The sequence below is a fragment of the Merops nubicus genome, unplaced genomic scaffold (genome assembly GCF_000691845.1).
Source record: "Merops nubicus isolate BGI_N331 unplaced genomic scaffold, ASM69184v1 scaffold10286, whole genome shotgun sequence".
NCBI lineage: Eukaryota > Metazoa > Chordata > Aves > Coraciiformes > Meropidae > Merops > Merops nubicus.
Window position 1 is genome coordinate 2,841 of NW_008613007.1, and position 18,168 is coordinate 21,008.

The window sequence follows — 18,168 nt, forward strand, 5'->3', positions numbered from 1 at the left end:
CTATGAAACAAAGAACTGGAAGTGGCTCAAAATAACCCATTTCTTCATAAATTCTTGAGGGCAGTGGAAAGACAATGCCAAACGCCCTCTCTTAGAAGGCCAAGGTAAGAACGTAGAGCTGTAAAACCTCTGGCTGTGTGAAAAGAGCTGCTCTCTCTCTAGATGGAAGTGGGGAAAGACCCAGACTGAGAAGTGGACTGAAACTGTGGCTTCAGAAGAGAGCAACTTGCAGGGCATTAGCAGGTAAGGTTCCCAAGGTAATACCCAGAAATCCTGTTTGTGAGTCCCAAATCTCCAAAAGATGTTGTTCCCCTTGATAATGCAGCAGGGTGGGTAGGAGGCTGGCTGCTCACTGCTAGCCTGGGCTGCAGGCTTGTGCAAAGCTGCTGGGAAAACGTTTGACACTCAGATTTGATTTTTTTTTTTTTTTTTTTTTTTTTTTTTTTTTTTTTTTTTTTTTTTGTAGCCTGGTGGTCTAATGTGAAAGCAGAGAAGCTCAATAAAGAGAAAAAGGACTGATGCTTGGGTGATGTGCTCTGAGACTGGAGAAAAAAAAAAAAAGGGGGGGGGAAAATAGACTGTTTTGGAAGTCAAACCTGGGGTGAGTTACATGGTTCTGCAAGAAACAGGCTCTGGCTGCTTCTGCCAGCCTGAAACAGGATTTCAGCTGCAGTGGGGCTGTGCCACTCTGTGGGGTCTGCAGGGAACTGAAGCTGCCCATGTGTCTGCTCTCAACTCTGCTTTTGTTAATTGATTCTCAAGGTGCTCATAGCATTGGTTAAAATAAACCCGTAATTTAATCATTGGTTTAACTTCTAACTTAGTCCAGCGTAGTTTTCAGTATTACAAGAACATTACAAGTCCTATTAAGCAAAGCAAAATAAGCTTTAGCCTGAACATTAGTCTAGCCACAGTGAGTTACCATATAAAGGCATAGTTCTTAAAAGTACCCAGCTCTTCCACTTGCTTCATGTTTCAGCACAGTATCACACCACAGATTCAAAAAACATAGATCATTTTAAACAGACAGCTATATACAAAACTATAGTACAATGTTATTACAAAACTTGAGAAACAAAACTCTGAATTTTGAAACCACAATACTGCATGTTCCCAGTTTTAAAGAAAAAGTAACATGAATCTACATGTTCTGCAGCTTGAACACAAAGACTATTGAGTGCAAGCAGCTGACAACAGCATTCAAACCCAGAGATTTACTAAAGGATGAGCCAAAAATGCGTCCAATAGAGCACTCTGGAAAACCTCTTTCTGTGCCTTTAATAAGACGAACCGGGGCCCTGGTTCTCCAAAAGCTGATGGACGCATCTGTGCATCTGAGAAGATTGCTGCAAGGCTACTGACGTGCTTCAGCTTAACTGCACACAAGCGTCATGTAAGAACCAGACACTGTTTATGTGGCCATATGCTTACCAAAATACATACTTTATTTTTTTTATTTTTTTTTTTCCCTGAAACTGATTTCCCTTGCTTTAAATGATTGAGAGTAAAAATACATTTGTCTGATCAGCGGGTGATGAGAAGAGGGAGCTAACATGCTTCCACCTTTGACGGTACACCCACTGCTTAATTTATACCCTTAATTTAGTTGAGGCACTGCTATTTTTAAAATTTCTCTGAGGGCTAAACACTGCAGTCCTTTCTTGGGCCACACTCAGCTGTCACTTCAAGAGGAGTTTGGCCTAAGAGCAGGTTGAAAGACTTGGCTTCCAGGACAGCAGACGAGATGGCTCTTTCACGTTGCCATGCACAGAACTGGCTTTAGTCCCCTTGGGTGCCTGGAGTAAGGCCCAGGTTGAGGGGGCCAAAGTCTCTGGGGAGGTTCTTTGGGTCTCGGGGAGGGGAGTGAAAGGCTGTGTGATGAGAAGCAGTGCGTCCTGGTGGGGCAGAGGTGACCACAGTGGTGGTTTGATGATGCAGAACCTGGCTTCTGAGAAGCTGGCAGTGCTCTGGGGATGGGTGAGTGGTTCACTGGGCCTCTGTTATTTCTTCTGCCTTGCCGTGAGACCTGCAGGAGGAGAGGGGAAAAAACGTATTATTTGGCACTATAAAGCAAAAGTGGTGTGTCTTGGCCTGTGTGTGTATTTAATGTTCTAGGTGCTACTAGGGAAACCAGTTCCAGATAACCTAAAACCAGGTAGAGCTGAATCTTCTTGTTCTTAATAAAAACCTCTCATAATTTCAGAGCTGATCTTGAACTTTGCTTTTAAGCTGGGTGCTAGTTCAGTCCAATAACATGACTCTTGTGTCTTCCAAGCAGGGTATTGGAATATGGTTCTAGATACTAACTTGATGAACTTACTAAATCTAGAGGATTTAGCAGGATAGTCAGAAGGACAGAGTGGCACACAATAATTTTTAAGAGCCTGTCTCACTCCATGACCTAAGCAAATACCATTTCCAATGACAGATGTGAAGGCAAGTATCATATACAAGATGAGCATTAGCTTCATTACATTCTCATGGTCCATTAGAAAACTGCCCACAGACACTACTGAGCCTGCAGAAGGGGAGATGAGGCATCTGTTCCTCTAGACTTGAAGGAAAACAATTGAAAAAAAAATCCAAGGAAAACGTTGACTCTCAAACCCTGCTGCCTCTTTGCATGGGAGGCTGATGTCCCACTGTGCCTTGTGTATATCATAGCTGCTGGCAAGCAGAGCTGCATCCCCCCCGTCCCCTCCCTTCCTCATCACCCTGCAGTCTTGGAGCACGGGCCTATGCTGGCAGTTTGGTTTGTTCCTTTATTTTCCAGGGAATAAATCAAGTAGATCTGTGAGCAGGGAAATTGCCAAACTGTGGTTGCCTATGGACTTGTGCTTTCAAGACTATTTTCCCCTAGCCTTTCCAAGAGACATAAAAATGGAAAGAGAGGAAAAAGGGAGTTGCACAAACAGATGTGAACATTTATCTGTAGTCATTCTCTATGGTCTAAGACAAGGGAACTCAAAGAGCACCTCCCCTGTGTCCAGGCATTTGTCCAGTCCATCTGACTGTCAGCTTTTGTTAAATGGTCCTTCCTCAAGCTCTTTTCAGATTTGGTTGGAAATGAGTTCAGATGTTACCAGGTGCACACACAGTGTGACCACCAGTGCCTTGATTCCACAAGAAAACCAGCTAAACCATTCCTTTCAGGAGTATAGAGATAATGTGAGGTACCACTTTGTGAGTGTAAAAGCTGACATTTAAAGAATATGAAAATTAATACAGAAATTGTTGCATAACAAGATATAGTTGTTCCTGCCCTTACTCTGCTGCTGTTACAGAAGCTCTAAAAACTGGTAAGGGGATCAAGTCTTGATCCCTGCAGATGGATCTGCATAAGGAGAAAGAAGATTCCTGCAGCTTTGCTGAGACCCAGCAACTTCCACATCCAGCAAATCCACCAGAGGGAGAAATATCCCATGCCACAAAAGGACTTGTGCTGTGACCTGAACAGACCATTTGCAGTTGGGTCAATAAATAACAGAAAAATATTGAGGTGGAACATCCTAGGAAAAAAAAATATTGCTGGGGAGCAGTCTAGGCTTGCTGAGTCTGGCATATCAAGAGGGATGGTCTTGAGCTGCGTTTGGGTGAGGAAGCACTGTAGCTGGACACTAAGAGAAGGAAGCAGAGTTCTGCTTCCTCTAACTTTTCCAAGTGTTATAAAGATGGGAGGAGGGGAAAAAGGGAAGCAGAGGTTTCAAGGTGCAGATCATCTCTGCCCTCCTGGCACCGAAGCACAGCCGGGTGCTGCATTCCAAGGGTGCACCGAACTCCTGACTCGGTCACTCCATTGAGGTACCCTTTGTCCATGCATTCCTCAGTGCTGCTTTCCTATGTCTTCTAAGGGGAATTCAAAGCTGTCTGTGCCAGTATTTATTTTTTTTTCAAATATGGCTTTTTTTTAAGCCTGCATGCTGGAATCCTACACTTACTTAAAAAAAAATATAATTTGAGCTGAGCTCGACTCTGGGTTTCAGTTGCCCTCCCTGTGCCACCCAGCTGCTGGTCCCAACTTATTTCTTACCTGTGCCTTCCTGCTACTATTTTCTCCTCTTGCTCCAAATTTTCCTTAGGATTTTTAAACCAACAGAGCTACTTCCCTTTTCCACTTGATGTAATCCTGTGGTACAGCATGGAAAGGGCCAAGAGGAGGGCAAGAGTAGGCCAAACTATAACTACCTAATTTATATCTTATTTTTTCTTGCTAGCAGTGATGGTCCAGTTGCAGGAACCAAAGCAACCCTGTGGGGAAATACTACAGAGATTCCTCTGTCCTACCACCACCCCAGGGGTTGAGGCTTCATGGCTGTGCAGGAGCAGAGGTCCCAGGCAGGCCCACAGCTCTGGGCACCGGGGATACTGGAGAATAAATACATTCCTTTCAGCAAATGAGACCGAGAGAGATTTGACATTATTGATTCAGTTCATAAGAGATGCTCATCAGCATGGAAAGGACAATGCGTAACTATGCAATTTCAGTACCGTGGGTGTTTTGATTGTTTCTTTTTCTTCCTTTTCCTTTCACTTGCTGTAAAAACAGGCAAATTTTGCAAATGAAAGTCTCACGCTGAAACGCCTTAAGTTTTCTCTTGAGATGCAACTGTATGTTGCCAGCATCAATGAAGGATGCAGGGAATTCGGTACACAGTTTTACTAGACATTGGGTTTACCTGTATTAGTTTTTTTTGGGTGACAAAACCCACATGACCTACCCCCCCATCTCAGAAAGCTGCATGAATGGACATATGAAGTATGCACGGTCTGTTTGCTCCAATGGACTAGTTTGTGTGCAGCTCTGGAATTCAATTTGACTTTGAGCTGGTATCTTGCCCCAGCTAGCACTTCTCCCCAGGTCCAGGGTTTTATCCCCTTTTCCAGATACCTATGTTTAAACGCTGTAATAGGAAGTGGCTACCTGCAAGCAAAGCAAATATTGTTCTTTGTAGGTGGTAGGTACTGAAATTGCATTTTTACAGTTTTTGAGAAGATAATGGGATCAAAGCAAGGACTTTATTTATCACACAAAGCTGGATTCACTTTGTTAGAATAGTGACCTTTAATTGTCTGCAGGGAAAGGAGGCTTGGCTGCTGCTGACACAGAGGACAGACATGTGGGGCTGTGACCCTGTGTCGAGGGGAGATCAGTACTGACTCCACTCCACGCAAGATCAACACCCTGGAGAGTAAAAATCAGAGTAACGTATTTATTTTACATGTATTTCTGATTAGACACAAAGACAATAAGCTTAGCTGATATGCTGAGTCCTGATTAGGTCTGTAAAGTCCCAGTGCTGCGGTTAGTTCACATAGAAACACCTTTGTGAGTTTACATACCTCATTGTATCACACAACCTTTTTTTGTTTTATTATCTCCAGTATCAGTCTCAACCTCTGCTTTTAAACAAAAGAGAGACACTAAATACAGCTCATCATGGCAAAGTAAAGGTAACAACAGGGAAATTTTTACAATGAGAACATTGTCTAGTAGCAGAGAGGCTCCTAAGATGGATGCCCAGGGAGCCCTGTGGCTTTTGGAGGGTTTAATTCCTTAAGCCAGAAATACCAGTTTCAGACATCAGGAAAACATGGCCATAGCTGGGAGTGTGGGGTGGAGGCTCCTGCTGCTGCAGCTCCTTCTGCTGCCTCCTGGGAAGCAAGTTCAGGAACCACTGTTCTGGGAAACCACTTCTGGTTTGTGGCTTGTTTTTTAATTAGGGGAAAGTGGCCTGTTTAGAAATGTAAGTAACTACAGCCCCAGGCATGCTGGCAAGTGTCTCTGTGGTAGATGTTCAACCCATTTCATTTTTCTCAGCAGTGGGTATTCAAACCCTCCCTTCCTTTCTCTTCCACCTTCCTTGGAAGGAAAACATTCAACATTAATAAAAACATACTGTTCTCCCACCTGTTTGACACCAGGATCTTGCAGAAAACAGGCTTTGGGCAGTATACTGCATCTTTTGAAAGGCTGACAGACCCATGTGTCTTCCCTGTAAGGCACCTCTAATTTGGGATTCTAATAGAATAGGCACCCAAGGGTGGCTTCAGCTCAGCAGAGTCTGACAACTTGGATGCAATTCCCAGGTTTGGTTCTGGCTGTGGGTGTTTGCCTTGAGGCAGAGACCTGGGTGGCTCCATGCCTCAGGTGGCCAAGCTCTCTCCAGTGGGATGGACTGGGAGACCCAAATACAATGCTTTGCAGAAGCATCAGCAAGATGATTTTCCCTAATTGTTGACTTTCTCCCCTCACCCTGCAGCAATGGCTTGAGGACCTGATGTTCAGGAGTCACCTCAGGTGCCCCTGGGGCAGGCTGTCAAGTCACTGCAGGCAAAGTGCTCTTGCAAGGAGCCTTAGGAGGGGAAAAACCAAACAACTGCACAGCAGCACTGATGCTGCTGCCTTTATGTGTTTATATGTAGCTGAGAGGGGGTGATTGCTGATTAAGTACCCAGTATTAACTGCTCTTAATCACTGCTCTGGAGTCTAATGGAGCTCTTGTTTGCACATAAGAGTGCCTTGTAGCTGTCTTTAGCCCACTTGACAGATGTGCTTATTGCTATCTTTACTGCATATCTGTAATGGGCTTTTTAATTATTGATTCATCATTACCCCTTTATAAACTACTTATAAATGTCAAGAGAATGAACTATGCTTGCATTTTTCAATTTAAATCTCTTTCAGGTATAAAAAAAATAACAGGTCCATGAAACAGTGTGGCTCTTGGGGCAGGGGGCATTGGACCTCGAAGTGGGGAGGAACAGATATGTACAAACACAGGAGGAAGCCTCCCCAGTTTAACTCGGTCCCCGAGGGCTACATATGAAATAGGCTACCTGAGTGGCTTTTGCTGTGCCTCTTTTTCTTCCTCCGTTTCCCAGATGGCCTCTGCTTTTCCCTGTCCAGGTGAGTTTGCTCTGGGGGCAGTGTTGCAGAACACGAGGAGTCGGTGGCTGGCTCCTCAGAGAACGATTTCTCTTGGGAGGTGTCCAACAGCGAGTCTGTACCAGGGTCTTCATTTTCCTTGCCCATCTCTTTTGACTCTGCCCGACGAGCCTCATCGCGGGGTGTGGACTGAGCGCTGCCAAGGTCCAGGCTGGTCTCACCCAGACGGGTTTCTGGCTCCTGTGCCAGCCTGCAGCTCTGTGAGCCATCAGCTGGGCACTCCTTCTCCTGGCCTTCTGAGATGGACCCCTTGAGTTGGTCTCTTAGAGCAGTGTCCGAGCTACCGCTCGCAAACCTTATCCCTGTGCCTATGTTAGCAGCAGAGAAGGGAATGGAGCTGCTGGCCACGCCACCTTCCACCAGGCTTACTGACGGGCTTTCTGTCTGGGACTCTGGTGGCAAATGTCCTCCAGCGTTGCTTTTAGAGAACGCCTCATTTGTAGCTGAGGAATTTGTAACATCTCCACCCATCTCCACCAGGGCAGTGGTTGAGGGAAGAGTGCTTTCTGAGGAACGACCATCATTGTCATCGATCTGCTTTCCTGCTTCTTGTGGATCCTTAATGCTCTTTCCTTTAAATAAAAAAAAAAAATATGCTATAAGCCACAGCTTCAGAGTTGCCTCAGGGATCAGCCAAGGTGTTTCTGCCACTGAGAGAGGCTACAAGCTAGCAGCTATGCAGAGGCAGCAGCACCATTTTATCCTCCTATACCTCCTCTCCTTATACCCCGTGGTCATCCCAGTTGCACTCTAAGGCTTCAGCTCAGCAAAGCCCCTGATCTGTTTTCAGCAGGTGTTTCCTTGTCTTTGCTGCCAACTGGCTGATTTCCATGGAAGTGCCCCAGATTCACAAGGGTGCCTGAAAGCTTACAGCAGAAAGGAACCCACTTGAGAGGTCCTGAACCAGGTAGGGCTGCAGGCTTGACTGCACGAGGACTTCAAAACTCCCATTAGTCAGCCTAATCTTGCCCTTGCAGAGCAGGTTTAGGAGAACAACAATGCACAAGTTAGGCTCTATGGCAGGCCAGTGTCCTTTGGATTTACCTAATGTGCACTGACACCAAGGTCAAGAGACCAAAGAAAAGCTAAACCCATGGGCTATCTTCTAACAAGCACCTAAAGGACTTGGGCCCTGCTGCAAATAGTGTTTTCCAATCTTTTTTTAAGGCCTTCTTCAGACTCCCAGACGTGGACTAAGGGCACAGCAGCCTCCAAGGTAGTGGCAGGCTGTACTACTGAGACTCGACAGCACAGAGGGGACTTGTGGGGATGACACCAGCATCTCATCAGCAGGGTTCTGTGGCTGACCTGTGGGCTGTGCCTCAAAGGGGTCTTCGGCACGGGTGCAAGGCCATGCTGCTCCAGGGACAAACCTGGCTGGCAACAGCTGGGGGCTCCCTGCTCCTCTTCTCCATGGCACTGGCTGCAAAACCTTCTTACATAAAATGCCCCAAATGCAAATGCAAGGGCTTCTTGCTTGTGTGCTTGGTCTGGGCTCAGAGGCAGATGGGAATGCACAGCTGCAGGTACAGTCGGGTCTGTCCTTACCAGGCTGGCTCTCCTCTGGGATCTCTGCAGGCAAGGGTTTGGGAACCGCCTCCGACTCGGCTCTGTTCTTTGTCTTCCTCAGCGTGAACCCTTTCCTTATGTCGGCCAGCAGCGCATCGATGACGCACACCTCCTCCTGCTTCACCACCCCCTTCTTAACTGGGACAGGGAGAGAGAGAGCTGTTAAATCTGTCCATGAGATGGAGCAGGAGGAGACTTTGCAGTGATGCTATTACTCGGGGTGGGTACTGCTCTCCCAGTACAAGCAAACACTGGGCAAAAGCAAGGTGATGAGGTCAGGCCTGGGAGCAGCAGAGTGTCCTGGATCAAATCAAAAGGTTTAGCCCAAAGTTTGGGTGCTCCAGGCTTCTATCAGTGCCACCAGTTCTGCCCAGACTTGTGCCTGGCTGTACCATGACCCTGAAGCACCTTCAGTTTGCAATCTGTTTTGGTGTGGGTCTTTTGTTGGCAGGGGGGATGGAGGGAAAATAATCTTGATTCTCCCATCCTCTCAGCTTCTTCCAATTGTACTTTTCCATTGTGCCTTTTGCTTCCATCCAGAGAAAGGCAGATTTAAGTTATCTGCAAGATTTTGGAGATGTCAGTAGTCTGTGGTGAAGAGAGACTATTCAGGTGTGTATGGGGATTTTGGAGGGGGGAGGAGTCAAATATTTATTGTTATATTTGGGGTTCAAAAGTTATGAACCTGAAAAAGTTAACTGAAATCTTTGAATTAGAATTTTTTTTTTTCAGTCAGCAAACCTAAAATTAACTTCTCTGCCCAGCTGCAACTGTGAAAAGACAATTCTCAGCTAAGGCTGTAAGAGACCTAAAAGCCTTTAGTCAGCTGGCACCTGGAAACCCACAAAATAAATTACCACTACTGGTCCATTAAAGCAGGACCAGCAAAGAGCTCCTGTCAGCTCCATCTCTCTTTTTCTGAAGCTTTCAGATACTCACTGACTTTTCCATTTTCTCCCTTCTGTCTCTTCCCCTCTTCCTCTTCCAGCTGTTTCTTCCTCTTCTCTGCTTTGGCAGCTTGCTCCTTTCTGTCCTTGTTTTCCTGCAGTGAGGTAAAAGGGGCATGTGAAGGTTGGCTAAATGTCTGCTAGAAAAGCCGATGAAGAAAGAAGATCTGCAGAGGGTTGCAAAGGAGGAAGAGAAATTCTGGCCTTATCCTGTGCAATAAATGAAATGGACATGGGGAAAAAGGGCTGTCTTGCCAAGAGGGTGAGAGGGAGACTGCTGGCTTGGAAAGGACTGCCACATCCCAGAAGGAGGTGGCAGTGATCTGCCTAACACAGCTCCCTGGCAGCGTGCAGATCTCCTGCCTGATCTTTAGCTGAGGCAAAAGTGAAGGTACTGAAGCCACAATTTCCTCCAAACTGGTGGTTCTACTACGCATCCCCTTGCTGAGTCTGTTTGCTCACATTGGAGCAAAGGGATAAGTTTTATAAACCCTTTCCTCTAAAACTTACACACTTGACTCCAAAACAACTTTGTGACTATGCAACTAAAGTTGCACCAGAATTGCAAATCACCAGGGTCTGGGCCAGGCATGAAGATGCAGTGGAGCAGGGATCAGACACCTCTTCACCGGGTGACCTCAGGTCAAGCATCTAAAGGAGGTGCCCATAACCAGCATCTTCCCACCCCTGTCAGAGTGGAGGCAGGCACCAGTACTAGGGATGCTCAGCATCATGTGTGGAGACACCAACCTTCAAGGCTCGGAGGAAGAGATCTCTGAAGGTCTTCATGGTGCTAAATATGTCCTCTAAGGACAACTTGCTTGGGTCTTCACAGAGGTAATTTGCAAGTTCTTCTCTTTTCCTTTCAATGGTTTCAAATTCTTCTTCCAGCTTTCTGGAGGCATCAATGCTATCCTGAAATGCATTTAATATACACAGTAAAACACCATCCAGAGGATGGTGAGTGAAGTGCACTGAAAGAAAAAAGGATGCCTATGTAAGACCTTGAAGCAGGAGTCTGGGCCCTGGCTTTTAGCTGCAGCAGAGCTTGTAAGGAGGGAAGAAACTAAGATTTGCAAATGATCTTTGCTCCTGGCAACTGTGCTGAGCTAGTTTACAGGGGTGTCTTGAGGAAGACATGGAAAGGTCAATGCAAAACTTAATCTTGTGAGAACTCAGCTGATCCTGTCCTGGTTTTGGCTGGGATAGAGTTAATTTTCTTGCTAATAGCTGGTACAGTGCTGTGTTTTGGATTTAGTGTGAGAACAACGTTGATAACACACTGATGTTTTATTTGTTGCTAAGTAGCACTTATCCTAAGGATTGTTCTGTTCCCCATGATCTGCCATGATCAGCAGGTACAAAAGAAGCTGGGAGGGAGCATGACCAGGACAGCTGACCTGAACTAGCCAAAGGGGTATTCCAGACCATAGAACATCATGCCCAGTATATAAACTGGGGGGAGTTTACTGGGACGGACGGATTGCTGCCCAGGCATCAGTCCCTGAGTGGAGCAGAGGGCTTGGGTTTTATTTCTCCCTTTTTTTGTTATATACCAATTATTTTTACATTTTATTCCATTTTAGTTATTAAGCTGTTCTTACCTCAACTCAGAGATTTTATCTTTTTTTTGTTGGATTCTCCTCCCCATTCCACTGGGAGGGGAGAGGAGTGAGCAAGTGGCTGCGTTGTACTTAGTTGCTGGCTGGCGGTAAACCACGACAGATCCACACAGAGGGTGAACAACTTCACTCAAAGTGAGGAGACACACAACAGAATAGAGAGAGCAGCTGTGCCAGGGCCCTTAAGAAATGGCCTCCCCAAAGGTATCTAGGCTTTGGCTGGAGCTGCAAATAGGCACTGATGGCTTGTGTGGCATTGCAGCTCAACTCTAAATCTGAGAGTGAGTCTTGTGGCAGGATTTTCCACCTTCTCATGAGCCTCCTCTGCTGCACGTGTAGCGTGCGCTGCCTCTGTGTGTGTAAGGGGGAGACAGGAGGGAGCTCTGTTACTGACCTGGATAGGTTTCTCATATTGCTGTTTCACGTTGTCGTTTGAGGATAAGACTTTTCGCTGAAGCTCCAGCAGCTTCTTTAAATTGGTACTGGACTCCGTGCGAATAATATCAAGATTAATTCTGAAATCACACAGAAACCCCCCATTAGTTGACACTCCAGCACTTTGCACTGATCAAAGAATGGACAAGTCTGAGCTGGTGGTTTGGTTGTTCCTCTGCTTCCTATCACTTCACTGAACTAAAACGTGAGCTCTGAACTCTCTACACAGTCTGAGCTCATGGTAAATAGCTTCCCTCCACAGCACTTATGCTGCTAGGTCTGCCTACAACTTTTTGCTGAGTAGATGAACACCAAGAAAAGTCTACTCATAGGGTTGTTCTCCACCCTCAGAGTATGAGCATTAGCTCACTTCCTCTGGTTGAAGGCATTTCAGAAATGCTTTTGGGTAGCTGGCCTTCACATGCTCCTGCTACCACAAAAGCAGTGCAGCTTTTGGAAGGACCTGTGAGACAGCAGTAGCTGAATGTTCTGCAAATTTCAGCCCTAAGTGTTGCCAGATGTAGTAGAACTATTATACATTAAAGGGGTTTCAACATTCATCAGACAAATCTTCCAGTTAAAACTAAATAAGATGCCATCTTGTTAATGTGCTACACCAGCTGCATGTGTCCTAATTTCTGGTACATTGTTGATGTGTATGGGATTTATTTTTGTTTTTAATTTGAAGGAAGTAACACAATTTTACCCTGCTGCTTTTGAAGCATATTCAAGATCCTTTGGCAGTTCCAGTAGGTCTGTGTGGCTGTTTTCTACTTCCTGAAGTGGAAGAGAGAAAGAAGTGTTATTTGCCATGTGGGAGGAGTTGAGAGGAAGTTGATGGGAAGGGACATGGACAGAAGTGCCCAAGAAGGATGACTACACAACGTCCTGCTGCTGCCCCCACTCTGCAGTTTGGTTTGCCTTGCAGAGCTGAGCTGCATCCAAAACAGGACAGCATGTTCAGAGAGGAACGGCATTGCTCCTGGGCTATAAAAACATACAAGAAGGGTGAATATTGAGAAATGCTCATAGTGCAAAGCAAAGTTGACCTGCTCCTGAGCTCTTCTTCTGCCCTCTTCTGAGACACCTACTCTTGACCCTGGGAGGAGGCAGCACTGTGGTTTGATTCAGTCTGACATTTTCTGTGGTCCCAGGAGGGTATCAAAAGGGCTTGAATCTTATTTGCATAGTTTACTTTCATTGCTATGTTTGCTGAAGTTACTGCCAGCTAAAGCAGCCCTTGAACATGCATAACTGGAATGGAGGTACCTTGGTGAATGAAGGTGGCAGTGCAGAGTGTGGAGAAAAACGCAAAACCAGCATTTTAGGGAATAAGAAAGCCATGGGGGCTTGGAGAGGAGCATGAAGAACTTGAGCATAGCCTGGCAGAAAAAGGAGAGGCTGTGGAAAGGCAGAAGGTTTGAATGGGTACAGACCAGCCAGGATAGCTTTGGTAGCCATATGCTCTGTGGTTTGCAGCTGATGATGTGCAGATTGCACAATTATGAAAAAGGAAGTTCCAGACATTGTGGGTAAAGATGCTGGAGGAAAGCAGAACAAGTCTTAAAATAAGGAGATTCTTGAGTAGTGCCCACAAGCAGCTTCCACCACCCTAAGTGATGTGAATGCTCCCAACTTGTGACACTGCAGCTAGCCAGGGATACGAGCATGTGGCATCAGCTGGGAGTAGGACAAACAGTTCATTCATGATGAAATCCTCTCCCTTCCCCATCATCCAAGACTGGGCAGTGGTACCTCCAGAATGTGATGGAGCAGCGTAATACGGGTCTGGTTTGCTTTGGTTTCTGTTAGCTTGAGTAAAGTGCTGATTTTAAACCCATCGGCGTCGCCCGTGTGGCTTCCCTACAAGACAAAAAGAAAGCAAACGTAACTCCTGTATCCACCCAAATTTCAACCCTAAAGGAGATCATCTACATACTATAATGGGAGAGTACAAGACCAAAGAAGCCCTTACGTAATTCAGGAAATTTCCAACTTTGAGAATCAGTTGACAGAAGAGCGGCAGGCGATGACTGTTCAGAAGATCTGAAAAAATAAAGCACTTTGAAACAAAAGCCTCTGTTACACCAAAGCATTTCCTAAACTGCATTGAAATTGGGATCCTGAATTACACCAAATCAAATCTGATGTTTCGGCTCTGCAGCCCAAGGGCCTGTCCTGCAGAGAAACTGATTCTTCATACATTCAATTCCACGAGTGGTAAAAGTTTTTGTTGGCTTATGTTTCTTTCTTTCTTTACACCTGGTCTCTCGTTCCTAATGGAAAAGGACCTGGAGTTGGACCTTCCTTGCTAACAGCCATCAACTCCCTGCCCTCCTTGGAAGTACCCCAATTTACTCTGGCACGGGTGAGGGGAACTGGGCTGCAACTTTAATCTTGCAGACTCTGTTCAGCTATGCACTGAAGCCAGTTCTGACAGCCCTGTGATTATCTGCCAGCTGCTAAACCCAGACATGCTCACCCTGTTCTTGGTCTCGCATGGTGGAGGTGATTATCAGGGCATGAAGGGCATAGTCCTTGCTCATACAACAGGGTGCTGCAGTGGTGTGCTTTCTGAAACAGCTTAGAGGCAGGACAGCTGGGCTGCTGGGAAGACACTTTTTGGGGGAAGCTTCAATTTATCCCAGCAGATAGGTGTGATACCAGCTGGAGAAACCCCTGGCAGGAGCTGGGGGAACTGGCTTTTGACAGTGTCAAGAAGAGCATCCTGCTCTCAGTGGAGTGGGAAGTGAGGTTTCTGCCACAGGAAGCCAAGCCCTGTTGCATCATCTCTCCATCCTCATCTCAAATCCCTCACAAAATTTGAGTGTTAGTAATTTATAGCCCAAAATAACAAATTTTTCTTCTGGTTCTATTTGTAGGCAGGGAAAAACTAAAGCATCATTACTTTCTGGGGAAAGTCTGGAGTGTGCTTTTCTGACAGCAAGGAAAATTGCTGTGTATCTTAATGTGGCAAATAATGCTGAATGAGTTAGCTGTAACAGGGCTAGCTCTGCTGTCTAAATTCAGCTCTTTTGAAAGGGCTGATGAGCTCCCAACACTTCAGTGTCTGAGAGGAATACATCTTCTGCAGAGAAAAGAGGGCTGAAGGTGAGGGAAATGATCTCTGGTCCTATTAAGGGCTTTGACCATCAGTGGAGATACCTAAAGCTGCATCCTGTGTTTTGCAGTGAAGGACTGCAGGGGAATTTCTGGGGGGCTCAGCAGTATCACTGAGGAGCCTTTGGGGACCTTTGCAGGGTTTGAAGCTTCCCTGTCATAAATAAGATCCAGAAATAAGGTCAGGTATTTACCTTCACAGGCTCTCCGGATGGCTTCAGCTTTTGGCTGAATCATGTCCAGCACAACGGTGGTCTCTTCACAGATCAGCATACATTCAATGCGCAGCTGGTAGCTAAGGACAGAGATGGATCCAAAGCTTAACAGCACTGTGACCTGGGCCACCACAGCAGCCCTCTCCCGACATCACCCATAAGTCTGGCAACCCCATAACATCACTGTCAGCCACATCCCCATCAGAACAGTGTCTGTGGGTTGTGGAGGAGGCAAGGGGCTGCTGCTTGCCTCCGGGACCCATGGGGATGTAGCTTCTGCTGATGTACTGTGATCAGCTAAGAGAAGACTGACCACCATGTGAGATATGCCCTCTGCTTGACATTGCTTTTGGCACTGCCTTTCAGTAAGTTATGGGGTCTCTTTGGCCACATCTGACCCTGGGTCTGGACCAGCTTTTTCTACTTCAGACGGAGAGGAGGTGCTGGAGCAGCAACGGCCCTTCGTCTAAGGGCAACAGGGAAAGGGATGACTCCAGGGTGGAAAGGGAAATGCACCAACAACATCCACCAGCATCTGTCTGTCTGTGAAGTTCCTGTACAGAAACTTAAACTTCCCAGAGATAAACCAAGAAAAAGATTTGACTGACATTCATGACCAACACCCTTACCTGGGAATCTGAAGGAGGAGAAGATAAAACTGATCTGCATTTGCTAGCTTTGATTTATCTTCTTTGAAGGCCTTCAGGTTTTCTGTCTAATGAGAAACAGAGAATCAGGACTGCAGTGCATGTTCAGCTCTGTGAACTAAGGGTACTGTTTTTTCCTCTGACCTCATGCTTTTCAGGCAGCAGTTTCAGCAACTGCTTCAGAACCTCAACATCGAACTTGGTGCGGTCCCCATTCTGGACCATGGCAGCCACCTCTTCATTGGAGCTGCAGGGAGGAGGAGCAGAGTCAGTTGTCACCCAGGTACTTTTCTTCCAGTCACATGCAACCGAGACCTGTATCTGTGCAAGCACTGCGTGCTTTCCCTAGTGAGAGCCACAATAATCCAAGAGGAAAGAGATGTCCCCAGGATTAACTTAGAATTGGGACCCGATTCCCTGCTATGCCCCAGATTTTGTTTCTGACCCCGGTCAAAAGACTCAAGGTCAGAGATCAGTTCTGCACCTGAGATCTCTGTCTGTGGGCATTTGACTACCTTAAAAGAAAACTGAATTCTTAACTACTTCTTCTATTCTTAGTCTATTCTTAACTACTCCATTGGCACTGCTTTGAAGAGGGGTCTGACCTCCAGTGGTGTCTCACAGCCTAAGACATCCTACAAGTCTGTGCCACAACCTCATCTGTAACATGGAGATGTAACACCTTTGCCAATGTACAGGGATGTTTTATGTAAAACCACAATTAAACCACTAAATTTGTTATTTTACAGTTAGTGTATGGGAAATGTTCAGATGTTTCAGTAACACAGACCACCAAAGTGCACTGACTAGAACAGATTTAATGATGACCTTCCAGATACAAACAAAACCTAGTCAAAGTTTTGACAACTGTCACGAAAATTTGCCATACCTTACCATTTAAATTGCTTCAAAAATATGTTCAAATTGAGACTTTTCTTGGAGTCCAAAAATGTGATCTTCATTAAAGAAAAAGAAGATATCTCATATTAGATGAGCTGTCTGCAGTGATCTTTATTTGAAAGAATGAGAGGGACCTCCTCACCTCCTTTGGTTCTGCCTTCACTGGTGTGGCCGTTTTCTCCTTGGGGGTTGGCTGTGGAAAGCAAAAGAGCTGCTCTATGCTTGTGTAGTTGGGTTCTATAGTCTCCTCGCTGCTGCTGCTCACTGAAGCCCACATGGAGTGACTTTCTGAAAAGAGACAAGATGTTCAGACTGGCTACAGGGACAGCTGAAAGCTCCTGGCTTTTGGGGCAATGTGAGCTGCTAGAAGAGACACTTCTCAGAAGAGGCATGTAATAAGAAAAGATGTCTAGTTATGGACAAATGCTAATTATTGAGGAGGGGCAAGTCCCACAGGCAGGATGAAAAGGGCAGGGAAGAGTAATTAAACCTGGTGCTTTACCCCAGGAGGTGCTGGGATAAGGGGATGCAGCACTGGGCACACAGAGACTCTACAGCCCCATCCCTCCCTATACAGCTGCATTCTCCATGGTAGGCAAACTGGGTCAGCACGAGAGAGACCTTGGCCATTTCTTTTCTAGTCTCATGGCTGATGTTATTGTTGCTTCTTCGCATGCTAGCTGAAGGACTGGCCACAACTTGCACACTTTCTGACTGTGACCTCCCTCCATTTTTCATTTTATAGTTGAGCCTCCTTGGACAATGCTGACTATAGGACTACTTGAATTAATTTCCCCTTCTCTTTCTTAAACTTCTCTTTTCAAAAAAAAAAAAAAATCACCTAAGTGTGCTTGTAGAAGTCTCTACTGAAATAATCCTGAGAATTAACGGCTCCTGTGATTGAAAACATGCCTCATTTAGGCTTCACCTATGCCAAATTCCATGCAGTGAATGCCTTGCCTGTCTAGGACAAAGCTGACTTTGCCTGTCCTGGCTTCTTCTCACATTTTGTGCTTTCTCTGGATCCAATACGACAGGGAAATATAACTCAAAAATCAAGAGACAGGTCAATTATTCTCATGGCTCCCTAATTCTTTCAGTGTCCTTCTTGAACTGTGATGTGACCCTTACCTGCACTCTTACTCATGGTTTTAATATACCCACATACAAGCATAGATGAACTGGGGAACAAAGGCCGGGGGAACCAGGATCACAGCCTGCTGAGGAAAGCCTAAGACACATCATGGTGGATTAGGAAAATATTCCCATCCCTCCCCCTTCTTTTAATTTCAGAACATTTTAGTTATAAACAAGCTACTCTAACCTACTGATTTAGTTGGAATAGTTATTAAATTAGTAATATATTAGTAATGCTTTTAATTATTAAAGCTCTGCAGGTCAGACATAATAGAAATCAGGCATGTTCTGTATCTAAACAGAACAAACCACATTTGACAAACTCAAAGACAGCGTTTTCTCCCCTGGGACACCCCTAAAGCAGCACTGACTTCATGACAGAAGCACTCACCTCTCACCACGTTGGAGGGCAGCTTCTGCCAGTTCAGCTTCTTCATCCTCAACGTTGGAGTCTTCACTGTCTTGTGGGGAGGCCTGCCTGAGCCAAGAGGGCAGCTGAACTGAGAGGCCACCACCACGGCTTCTATGTGGTCTCCTGCCATGCTGGGCAGGAGGGGTGGAGGGGGAGGGATGCCCCCCATGCCAGGCAGTGGGGGTGGGGGTGGAGGGATACCTCCCATGCCAGGCAAT

General features: G+C 45.9%; 1 protein-coding gene across 1 annotated transcript; it reads right to left on the bottom strand.

Annotated features, from left to right (window-relative positions):
* Positions 1 to 5,341: 5,341 nt before the first annotated feature.
* On the bottom strand, positions 5,342 to 18,161 carry LOC103774355 (inverted formin-2-like; the record flags this gene model as incomplete). Its single annotated transcript, XM_008941755.1, has 15 exons — positions 5,342 to 5,400; positions 6,838 to 7,518; positions 8,495 to 8,653; positions 9,455 to 9,557; positions 10,213 to 10,377; positions 11,479 to 11,599; positions 12,226 to 12,296; positions 13,275 to 13,382; positions 13,495 to 13,565; positions 14,834 to 14,934; positions 15,484 to 15,569; positions 15,646 to 15,748; positions 16,396 to 16,457; positions 16,544 to 16,689; positions 17,930 to 18,161. Coding segments are annotated over 15 exons (2,268 nt in total), but the record flags the coding sequence as incomplete, so codon positions are not given.
* Between the last annotated feature and the right edge of the window lie 7 nt (positions 18,162 to 18,168).